At 41.7% G+C, this 12715-nt stretch overlaps 1 protein-coding gene and 1 non-coding gene across 2 annotated transcripts in view; both read left to right on the forward strand.

The window, feature by feature from the left end:
• LOC124607247 (exportin-5) overlaps positions 1 to 12715 on the forward strand; it is a 193846-nt gene that overhangs the window by 98240 nt on the left and 82891 nt on the right. Inside the window, exons 10-11 of the mRNA XM_047139523.1 lie at positions 3326 to 3518; positions 7426 to 7673. Coding sequence (XP_046995479.1) covers positions 3326 to 3518; positions 7426 to 7673 — 441 coding nt within the window. The remainder of the gene's footprint in view (positions 1 to 3325; positions 3519 to 7425; positions 7674 to 12715) is intronic.
• On the forward strand, positions 10772 to 10846 carry Trnat-ugu. Its single transcript has one exon. It is a non-coding gene; the product is annotated as a tRNA-Thr (tRNA).

The following is a 12715-nucleotide window of genomic DNA, read 5'->3' on the forward strand; positions in this document are numbered from 1 at the left end:
CCAAGTCCAGTGGGCATATCCCTAGGATTACTAACAATGCATCATTCAGGGCAGTGCAATAGGTGCCCATTAATCACTTCTCTTTGAACTCTTCTGACAAATATAGCTAGCCTCACAAGCTGCAATCTATGAACCCAAAAGCTTGTACCACATCCTACAACTGCTGCTAAGTAGATTGGTGGTATGCTCTGTTTGTTTTCAAGGTAAGTCGAAATTGACTATTTGCAGTGGTTATAGTTTTGTGCATTACATTTGTACCTTTTCTGCCTGTCTCCTCTATATGATGTGCAAAATTACAATGTTCATCCAGGAATATCCCTAAATATCTCGTTACTACTATTCTAATAGTTGCAGTGTCTAATTTTATTTTATAATACATAAAATAAGGAAAGGCTCTTCTATAGTTGACATCCGTGCTGCATATGTAAACACGCAACAGAAAATAATACTTCACTAACTTTTGAGCTCATTTCCTTTCTCTAGCAAAAGTACACACACACACACACACACACACACACACCACACACACACACACACACACACACTTACACACATCTAGTCATCAAAACACACATGCCCGTGGTGTGATGAGACTGACTTGATTACTGGTTATTGAGAGCAGTTGCCTGAGTAAGTGGAAGTGGGTAGGGGTAGGGGAGGATGCACAAGGCAAGGAGCATGTAGCAAGGAGGGTGTAGCTGGGTAATCTAAGGCAGGTCCTTCAACAGATGACTTATTGGGTGCACAGTGATATGAAAGGTGTTCAGGGAGTAGAGTACATAATAGAGAAGGGGGAGGAAGTAGAAAGGGAAAGAAAAGTGGAGAGGGAAGAAAGAAGGGGAGAGGGGTGGGAAAGGGGGGGAGAGAGAGAGAGAGAGAGAGAGAGAGAGAGAGAGAGAGAGAGAGAGAATGCTTGCATGGGGGTGGAGAGAGAGGAAGTGTGGTTGGAGGTGGAGACCACAAGAGAAGACCCATGAGGAACAGGATAGGAGCAGGGATGGGCAGGGATATTTTGTAGGTTGGGTGGATGGTGGAATACTACTGTGGGTGATGTAGGTAGGATATCTCTCATTTCTAGACTCAACAGGAGGTAACCAAAGCCCTGCTGAAGGATGTGGTGAACTTTTCAAGGCAAGGTTGATACTGGGTTATCAGAGGCATGCTAATCAGGGCTAGTTAACAGGTTTACTGGTGGCAGAGGGGGAGATGGCACGGGAGTTACATTTGTGGGTGAACTGGATAGAATACTGTTTGTCAATAAAGGCACTGGTAAGGTTAGCAGTTTATTTCGCAACTCTTGCTTTCCACTGTGGTGGCCTAGTCGACTGTGAGCTCCGCACACAGACAGTGGTCACGTGTGTGTGAGTAGTGCTTGAGTGAATGTTGTGTGTTTTCTGTTTCAAGGAAATACTTAATCTGAAAGCTTAAGATTTTAGCTATCTTTTTCGTTGTGCTTGTCTGTGACGCATTGCCTTCTCAATGTGCTGAGTAGCAATCTGTCATTTCCATAATGTGGTAGTAAAATTTGGGTATCATAGGAACCTTGTTTTGGCCTTTTACTAATAACGCCTGTCTCAGCATTCTTCCACAGTGCAGGGATCATTCCTTTCAAGACACATGCATTGTACAGTTCACACAGGTAGATAGATAATTGGTCATTTAAGGCTTGTATTACTCAGGTGGGGACCCCATCCTGTCCTTTTCTTTTTCAAACTTAAAATTATCTGCATAAATTTTTTGTGTGTAAAGGGGTGCGTAAGCGTTTTATTCCTATAATCTTCCCATAAAATTGTTCATAATCGACAACGCTCTTTTGTGTCGTCTTTTTCTTCAGTGTCAGGATGCAGTTTTGATTAGCAGGGCAGCTGACTGTACCCTGCATACTGCTACTATTCCATCATTTCTTTTGAGATGGATGAGACAGTTGGTGATTATGCTTTCTCATAGACTGTTTTTTATAGTGTTCCCCAGGTTTTGGTTTCCAAGTTAGTCTCCACAAAATGTTTCCATCGTTCCATTTGTGTTTTCTGTAATTATTCTGTCTTCTTGGGTTATTCTGCTATGATACAGCTCCCTCATTCCTCATGTTTCTCATCTTAATATCCGCAGTGCATCCATCCAGACGCAAGGTACTACTCCAGGATGACCTCTTCTGATAGGTATCAACACCTCTATTGCTGTATATATGGTCACTGCCAGTTCTTGCACTTTATAGTCTACATCATCCTTGATCTTATATACCTCCAGGAACAGGGTGAAATAACACTATGTAACATGTGAAAGTGTCACTGGTCCAGTAGTCAATATACAACAGTGATGGAGGCAACTTGCAGTAGTATCTCAGTTGGTATGAGATCCCCCCCCCCCTCCCCCCTTCCCCCCTTCGTTCTGTCAGAACTTTCTATACCACTTTTATAATGGCATGGTAACGTAGTCACAGACCCAAAAAAGTTTTATTGTGTTTGCTTGTTTATCAAGTTTCTGATGTGTATTTAATATTACTAGATTTTTCTGATTTCAACAGTATAATCATAACGTGAATAACTTTGCATATTTACTGGAGCATAATTACTCTAGGTACTACTGGATCTTTCCAAACAAAACTGGCATTGATTATACACCTTAGATCTGTTACAGTACAGCAGTTCATAATTTCAGTCCTTTGTGTTATTTATTTGTCCGTCATAATTGTGAAATGAGGCTCTTCTGTGCCAATTAGGATTTATCTGTCCTCATTTTCTGTATGTTGTCACCATTCTGAAATTTCCGTTACATAAGAATTATGGCAATTGGTACTAAGTTACTGTCTAACAAGATATTCTTTAAGAAAAATTATGATAATGGAAATTTTAGGACAGAGACAATAAATGAAGTAAGGGAATGGAAAGAAAATTTTGTTAGAGTCACACAAAAACTTTATGAATCCATAAACTAAAATTTAAAAAAAAAGATGCTATTGTTCTCTGCTTTTGTTCATTCTTATGGGTCAGCAGTAGTAGGTTAAGCACAGTTTACATCTGTAAAACCATGTACGGTGAATTAAGTAAAATGTATCTAGGAAGAATCGAGATGCATAAATACATAACTTGATAAAAAAAAGAATGAATGATCAGTTGAAAGAAAAATGAGTTGCAATGGTAGCAGGTATATTTCCTTAATTTTAAAATTATTCAGCTTTCTTTATTTTACAAATGTCATCAATCATTGAGGACAAAGCCTTTTGTATGGGATGTGTTGATGTCATGTAAATGAACATATCTTTTTTGTAGTCAGTAAACCTTGTTGCACTGTTGTGGCTAATTTTAGTGCACCTGATTTATTTCAGGAGGCATTACTGCTAATAAGCAATCATTTCTGTGAATATGAACGTCAGACAAGGTTTGTGGGGGAAATTATTGCACCTGGTGTTGAACAGTGGCATACTTTGGGCCAAGAGGCTTTTAAAGGTCCTAAGGAGTTTATGGCATTTGTTGGCCTTGATCGCCCTCCTGTTGAACCGAGTTGTGATGATGTAAATGGTATGTTTCAAAGATGGTACGCATGATATATTTTTCTCATGATTGATTTTCCTTGTCTGTCAGTATGAGTTTTATTCCTTCTGCCTAGTACTTTTCTGAATCACGATATGTTAGTATAGAATTTTGTTAAAGATTTGTTGCAGTGTTTCATTTCTTTCTCTACCTTATTATTTTCTTTCTACATGCTGTATCCATTGCCTAGTACCAGATATATGTTTTCCAACTTCTACATTCTCATAGTTTTCTGTGGCACCAAATTTCAGATGCTGCGAGTTTCTACATTTCAGCAATCAGTGTACCACTTCCATATAGTTATTTGTAGCACAGTATTTGAAACATTTTTCTTCAAAAGGCTTCTTTGCCTGCACCAGTCAGGTTTTTTTGCATATTTTCTTCAACGATCTCATGTAATATTTTCTTATGGAGAGCAGAATTTCTTCATTTCTTCTATCGTACCTATTACCAGTTTGCTTTATAACAGCTCTTTGATGAATATTTATGATAATTTTATTAGAACGGTCCAAATTGCTGTAATTTAATATGTTTTACTGAATTAAGTTTATTCACCTATTTCCTGACATTGCTTAGCTGTAAAAGTACAACTTTGGTCATATCAAGGGAAAAAACTGTAAATAAGAATACTTTATCATTGACAGAATAATAATGGAAATACCTGGATGGAAAAATACATAAAATGAGGAAAAGGCAACCACTCACCACCTACATCAGATCGATGTGGAGCACAGGAACACACAAAGCAAAACAGCAGTCACACTACATTTTGAGAACTGATTCTTTCTGTACACTCTTTAACACACACAACCACCCAAACAAACTGTCCCATGGCTACGGTTATTGAGACTTGATTATTAAAAGCAGTTGCTTGAGCTGGTGAAGGCAGGGAGGGTTTGGGGAAGGAGACGAGCACAGGTTGGCAAGAGAGAGGCAGGGCTTTGGATAATGATTCAGTGGCTGTACAAGACAGGAAGAGTGCCGAGAGATGTAGGAAGACAGAGAGGGGGAAAGGGAGGGGGAACAAAGAGAAAGATGAAGTTGGAAGGAGGAGTGGACAGACAAGGGAAAAGATAAGATGAGGCCGTGGGAACAGGTTAGGGGAGATTTAGGACAAGGGGATTGTGAGAGTGCAGGATATGCTGGAGAGTCCTGCATGGGACTACCTGTAGCCAAGAAACAGCCTACCGCTCTGATCCAACACCCACCCCTCCCTATCAACCCATCATAGTTCACTGATCATGCTGCCGTGCTGATGCACTCTGTGTGCCATATTCTTAAAAGCTTCCTCCACCTTCTGTGAAACACACTGCGACTGAACAGCCATCCTATAACACTGTTGTCACTCTTCCTGTGAAAACTTTGACCCCTGCAGAAGTCTCAGTACTTTGTACAGGCCTAATTTCAACTATGTTGGACTTGTAAAGGACCTTCTTTCCTTGACTAGATTTTTGCAGTGAAAACATTTCTTTGCTTCACACCCACTGACAGTGGCCTATCAAAACCCCATATAGAACCTCCAGATGCAAGACCTGTCCTGTACATCCATTCATCACCTCCTGCCCAATAAAAGGCAGGGCTGTAGGTGAAAGCAGCCATATTATACATCCGCTCTGCTGAAATTACTGTACAGCATTCTATATGAGAATCACAAGTAACCAACTGTCTACTCACATGAATGGCCTCTGCAAACTGGAAAACCACAATCTTGACGATCCGGTTGGCGCTTGCTGCACATCTCAACACAAATGACTTCAGCAGCTGCTTGACTACACAGGTCATTTGGATACTCCCTTCCAGCACAAGTTTCTCTGATCTAAGCAAATGGGAATTGTCTGGAGAGACAGTTCTCCAACATACCTTGTACTCTCGCAATCCTCCTGGCCTAAGCCTCTTCTATACTGTTTTCCACTGTCTCACCTTGCCTTTTCCTGTCCTCTTCTGTCCACATCACTTCTCCCACTACTCTTGACACTCCCCTCCTCCTCTCCCCTCCCCTCCCCTCTTCCCTCCCCTCCCCCTCTTCCCCCTCTCCCCTCCTCCTCCCCCATCTTCCCTCCCCTCCCTCCCCCCTATCCTCTCCTCCCCTCCCCTCTCCTCCCCTCCCCTCTCCTCCCCTCCCCTCTCCTCCCCTCCCCCTCTTCCCTCCCCTCCCCCTCTTCCCTCCCCTCCCCTCTCCTCCCCTCCCCCTCTTCCCTCCCCTCCCCCTCTTCCCTCCCCTCCCCCTCTTCCCTCCCCTCCCCCTCTTCCCTCCCCTCCCCCTCTTCCCCCACTCCCCCTCTTCCCCCACTCCCCTCCCCCATCTTCCCTCCCCTACCCCTCTTCCCCCACTCCCCTACCCTCTCCTCCCCTCTCCTCCCCTCTCCTCCCCTCTCCTCCCCTCCCTCCCTCCCCCTCCCCTCTCCTCCCCCCTCTCCCCCCTCCCCTCCCCTCCCCCTCTTCCCTCCCCTCCCCCTCTTCCCCCACTCCCCTCCCCTCCCCCTCCCCCATCTTCCCTCCCCTACCCCTCTTCCCCCACTCCCCTCCCCCTCCCCTCTCCTCCCCTCCCCTCCCCTCCTCCCCTCCCCTCCCCCCTGCCCATCCCCACCTCCTCACCTCAGTAAAATCCGAGACTTGACTGTCAGCTGGCAAAGTTATTTCAGCCATTTTCTTCAACTGGTGAAGCTTTTTTTTTTTTGCACGTGCGACATACAGTCATTGTTGCTTACTGTTGCAAGTTGTTGAACAAGGTGATGGCTGTATATTGGTGCCAAAAGATAAGACCAACCAATTTGAGAGCTCATCCTTCTCCATGACTAAACCTGGCCACAATACTGCAACTCTTAGTGGTCTTGAAACCTGAAGAAATGCACAAGACTCAACTTGATAATTCTCCCTACGGACCCGTCACACTGCTATTTTCATTTGTTTGGTCTGCTTGAAGAATCTGTAGGAGGGCAATGGTTTGTAGGTAGCAAGGCATGGAGAAATTCATGTGCATTTGGGTCCTGAAACAACCAGCTTCGTTCTATGATGCTGGAATAAAAAAAAAAAAAAATTAAAAAAAAAACTTTGTTATCACTGGAAAAATGTATTTGCAAAGTAGGAAGCTATATAGAAAAAATTATTTAAGAATGTATAACAAGTACATTGTTTTTGCTCTACTGATCAGTAGAACAAAAACAATGTACTTGTTATTCAGCGTTAGATATGGAATTGTTGTACCAAAGAGTAATGGAAGAATCCATAAATAGAAAAATTATGTTTGGCTTTTAGTTTTCAGTTAGCTATAGCCCATGCTATTATGAGAAGTATAGATTGCTACTCACAACATAGCAGGGATGCTGAGTTGTAGATAGGCACAACAAAAAGACTGTCAAACGAATAAGCATTCGGCCAAAAAGGCTTTAACTGGAATTCGGCAACACACACACACACACACACACACACACACACACACGCGCGCAAACATAACTAATTAAATTTTGGAGATTAGCATGTTCAAACAGACAGACGTGACAGTTTTAGATAAATCTTTAAACCACGATATCCTTTTTTTTTTCACCCATGATCCAATTTTGATGAAAAAGAGAGTATATATTGCCCAAAGTAACACTCAAGTTACCTGTGAAAACTTCACGAAAATCATTTAGTTTTTTTGGAGATTGGTGTATTCAGACAGACACACACAATGATTTTACAATTTTATTATTAGTAGAAACCCTGTTTATATTTGATTTACCCTCTGTATTAAATCATTGTGATTTGGACCTTTTTATTAAAAGTTTATATTACTAGCAGCTGCTGTTGTATGCATAATATAATTGTTTTATTATGATAGCATAATGTTTTTTTTTTGTGGTATCACTTGTGCAGGTCACATAATGTATTGTTTTTTGTGGTATTACTTGTGCAGGTCAGAACAGATCACACATTCTGTTCTGCATTCATCTGTTCATGGCTGTGGTGAAACGATGCATGTGGCCAGAGGACCCTGATCGTGCGGCTCGGGGAGGATTTGTTGTAGGATACACAGAAGCCGGAAACCCAATATGTCGGAATCCTGCTGCCCCCCATTTAATTCCCTTACTTCCAAATTTACTGATGCTGATTCGTGTTTTCAACATGCTGTGGACGCCAGAAGCACTGGCTCTGCTGTCAGAGGTGAGAAATGTTATGTTACCAAATCATATTGCTGTCTTTTGCAGTTATGAAGAATTAAACAGTATTGTTAGTTTTTTTTATAATAACATGAAATGCGTGTTTATATACTGCTCTGTTTAAAATGTTTTAAGGCAATACCTAAGACGGTGCTTTTCTTAATGTGCTTTAATGGCTTTACCTGAGATACAGGTTTCTCCTTGGCAATTTCAGGCTGAAATCAACAGACAAAAGATCTAGGCAGGTAGAAATCTAGGGCAGATAACTGCTCACCTGAAGGTAAGCGAGGGACAGTGCAAAAGCATTATCTTTCAAGCGTGCATAGGCACCACTGACATTCATCTGCACATGAGCAGCTATTTGTCCTCATTTTTTATACAAGGGATCACAGGTATCTTTGACAGAAGAGATGCAAATAGTCAACTATGTGCCCATGAGTCAGTATTTATGATGTCCATGTGTGGTGAGAGCAGATGACCAAAATTCTTTCCACTTCGATTCTCACATTTCACTGAAAAATTAGTCATCACTAGTGATGTAACTGACATAACTTCTTCTGTCGCCATCCCCTCCTTCTCTCTCTCTCTCTCTCTCTCTCTCTCTCTCTCTCTCTGTGTGTGTGTGTGTGTGTGTGTGTGTGTGTGTGTGTGTGTGTGTGTTGCTGTTGGTGCTGGTGCTGGATGACAGGGTGATGTCTTTGGGGGAAGGGGTGAGATGGTAGCTACTGAAATAACTTTAACAAGGCAAGCATCACCATTTTTTTTTTTGTGTGGTTTTACTGTGTGCGTGGGTGGTTTCACAATAATGGCTTCCGTACATTGGTTTCTGTAATTATTAGAAATGTCAGCATTGTAATAATATTTTGTTGGTATGTAATTCTGCACGCTGTTACTTGCACCCAGACTTTGACGTGTCCAAGATTGTTGATTCCATTTTTCTGTGCTATGATGTGGCAACAGGCATAGTCAGTTTGGTCAGATCCTGGAAGAGGGATTTAAGATGGTGCTTGTAAGTGGTGAAGACTACTGGGTTGGTTGTTGGAGTATAGTGAGAAAAAAAAGAAACAAGAAGAAAGATTGTTTACCTCCTGTCTTGATGTTAAGTGGACAGTCAATATAGTTTGAAAGTGAAGAAAACCTGACCCACTGAAATACGAGGGGCATTTGAAAAGTCTCTGGAAAGTCCAAGAGATGGCACCACTGGCACGTATCGAGGTCATGTTTAGTTAGTAGCATCTTTGGAAAGAACGCACACCAAGTTTCAGCCATATTAGTCTATTTCTTTGTGTTTGGCATTCGTTTGAATCAAGGAAGTTGAGTGATTGTCAAAAAATGGATGAAAAAGAATTTCATTTGGTGATTAAATATTACTTTATGAATGGCAAAATGCCTCAGGAGACGAAAGAGAAGCTTGATAAACATTACGGTGGCTCTGCACCTTCGATTAGAACTGTTTACAAGTGGTTTCAAAATTTTCAGAGTGGCCCTATGGGCACAAGTGATGCTGAACATTTTGGACGCCCTGTGGAGGTTATGATTCCAGAAATCATTGATAAAATCCATGATATAGTGATGGGTGACAGAAGAGTTTAGGTACATGAGATTGCTAGTGCTGTGGGCATCTCGAATGAATGGGTACATAATATTTTGCATAAGCATTTGGACATGAGAAAGCTATCCGTGAGATGGGTTCTGCGATTGCTCACGCTTGACCAAAAACAGAATCGTGTGAAGTGTTGCAAGGATGGTTTGCAGCTGTTCAGAAAGAATCCGCAGGACTTTAAGCATCACTTTGTCACTGTGGATGAAACATGGATACATTACTATACTCCTGAGACCAAAGAACAAACTAAACAATGGGTTACCAAAGGAGAATCAGCACGACAAAAGGCGAAGACCATTCCTTTGGCTGGAAAAGTTATGGCGACTGTCTTTTGGGATTCATAAGCAATAATCCTCACCGACTATCTGGAAAAGGGTAAAACTATTACAGGTGCATATTATACATTGTTATTGGACTGTTTGAAAACCGAGCTGCAAGAAAAACACCGGCGAATGGACTGAAAAAAAAAGTCCTTTTCCATCATGACAATGCACCAGCACACACCTCAGCAGTTGTTTGAAAAAATGGCTTGCGGGACAAAGATTTTATTCAAACGAGGAGGTGATTGCAGCAACTAATAGCTATTTTGCAGACTTGGACAATTCCTATTATTCGGAATAGATCAACAGATTAGAACAGCGTTGGACAAAGTGTATAAGTCTAAAAGGAGACTGTCGAAAAATAAAAAAGGTTTACCGCAAACACGTAAGTAGTTTTTATTTTTGCATGGACTTTTCAAACACCCCTCGTATAGCAGAGTTTCAGGGTTATATGTGCAAAGTTTCAGGGTTATATGATGCACTGCGCGAGAACTTCAGCAACATTTGTTATTCCAAAAAGGTCTTAAGTAGCATAAATTTCTGGATATTCAACAGGATTATCAGTTCAGTTTTTAGCATGTATTTCAACTATTGGTGTTTGTACGGATTCCTGTTTTCAGCGAGCTGTTCCAGCTGTGACCGCTCTTGTAACATTTTGAAAATTGATTTGGTCCACTTCACATGCTACTGTGATCATCAATATGCTGTCACAACTCTGGAGTACAGGCACTGATTGTGTCAAAGATCATCACTCACAGAATGTGCAGATGATGAATGATTATTAAGAGTTCAAACAGTGAGAGCATTGAATATCATCAGTCACTTATAGATGTAAAACACCATGCTGAAAATGGAACCAGTAATCAGTTTTCACTTTTAGTGTAACGTCTGGAGCCGGCTGCTGTGGCCGAACAGTTCTGCGTGCTTCAGTGCGGAACCACGTGACTGGTATGGTCGCAGGTTCGAATCGTGCCTCAGGCACGGATGTGTGTGATGTCCTTAGACTATATATGACAGTAGTATCTGTTCCCGAAAGAACAGTTACCGTGGATGACCATGCAGCTTTGCTAGAAACATCTATTAGGCGCACTACGAATGTAGTGGTGTGGACATGTTGGGAATGTGAATCTCACGGGGAGCGTGCAAGGGATAAGTCCCTGCAGACGCACTATCCTCTGTGCCCTCGGTGGCTCAGATGGATAGAGCGTCTGCCATGTAAGCAGGAGATCCCGGGTTCGAGTCCCGGTCGGGACACACATTTTCAACATGTCTCCAGTGAAGTATATCAACGCCTGTTTGCAGCTAGGGTATCTATTTAATTATCATATGATGTCCTTAGGTTAGTGAGGTTTAAGTAGTTCTAAGTTCTATGGGACTGATGACCTCAGATGTTAACTCCCATAGTGCTCAGAGCCATTTTTTGTAAAGTCTGGAGGATATGTGCTGGTGATTAATATTATAAAAATTCTCTCTCTTTCCTTTCTTCCCATTTACCCATTTTGTTTCCTACCTTGAATAAGGGGCATACCTTGCTTCTTATATGTTACGAATGACAGCAAACTTATTTCATTGCTGCTGTTGAAATAGGGCATCTTAATTTCGTGTTAGCAATTTTTGGCAAAACTGAGAAAGTGAAATGAACAAAAAAATCTGGTAATAAAGTGCTTCTACTGTCAATATTGCATTTTGTTCAGCAATGTACATTTCAAAGAACAGCTTCATCTTCTGGGTTTTATTTGGCAATTGAAGAACTTTCATTGTAATGTCAGTGTGACAGAAAAATGTATCTGTGAATTTTACGTCTTTCTCTTGCGTGTTGCATCTTAGTGAAGTTTCTTACTCTTGTTATTTACACTTTCGTATGTGTATCACAGTTTTCAAAGACTCCACTCTTTATGTGTATGAGTTTGTCACCAGATTGCTTAATCAGAGTGATGATTTGTCATTGCTTGATGAGTTTGTCACCAGATTGCTTAATCAGAGTGGTAATTTGTGATTGCTTGGTTAGTGTGATGGTGTTATGAGAGTGATTAATGAACTGAAGTGGGAGACATTGCAAGAGAGATTGTGCATTATGGAGTGTCTTACTCACAAAATTCTGTGAGTCCATGTCCAAAATGGATCAAGAAACCTATTGCTTCCTCCAACATTTTGTATAATGACTGTGATGCCCAAACTTAAGAAATTTAAGAACAAAGCAAAGATTCTGGCAGTCTTTTGTTCTGCATACCATACATGAGAATATTGCTGTGTAGTTCAGTGCGTAAGTGACACACTACAGATCCAAAGTGCTGGCATTCAATCCTCAGTTGGTTCTGCCATGTTTTTTTGTCATTTAGTATGTCTTTCACCTCAGGAAATGCCAATGTAGTTTGGAGGCCACATAAATTGCATGTCCCATTATAACTGATGTGGTAAATCAGTTTAAAGATGAAGGCAAATGCATACAACCTGCAAATTAAAGCACTGTGGTGTTCAAACAAACCTGTAGATTCCAGAATGAGATTTTTACTCTGCAGTGGAGTGTGTGCTGATATGAAACTTTCTGACAGATTAAAACTGTGTGCCAGACCAAGACTCGAACTCGGGACCTTTGCCTTTCACAGGCAAGTGCTCTACCTTCTGAGCTACCCAAGCATGACTCATGCCCCCTCATTGCAGCTTTACTTCTGCCAGTACCTCATCTCTTATCTTTCAAACTTCACAGAAGCTCTCCTGTGAACCTAGCAGAACTAGCACTCTTGGAAGAAAGGACATTGCGAAGACATGGCTTAGCCACAGCCCAGGGGATGTTTCTAGAATGAGAAATTCACTCTGCAGCAGAGTGTGCGCTGATATGAAACTTCATGGCAGATTAAAACTGTGTACCGGACCGAGACTCAAAGTCGGGACCTTTGCCTTTCGTGGGCAAGTGCTATCGGTCCGGCACACAGTTTTAATTGGCCAGGAAGTTTCATATCAGTGCACACTTCACTGCAGAGTGAAAATCTCATTCTGGAAACATCCCCCAGGCTGCGACCAAGCCATGTCTCCACAATATCCTTTCTTCCAGGAGTGCTAGTTCTGCTAGGTTCACAGGAGAGCTTCTGTGAAGTTAGGAAGGTAGGAGACGATGTACTGGCA

The sequence above is a fragment of the Schistocerca americana genome, chromosome 3 (assembly GCF_021461395.2).
Source record: "Schistocerca americana isolate TAMUIC-IGC-003095 chromosome 3, iqSchAmer2.1, whole genome shotgun sequence".
NCBI lineage: Eukaryota > Metazoa > Arthropoda > Insecta > Orthoptera > Acrididae > Schistocerca > Schistocerca americana.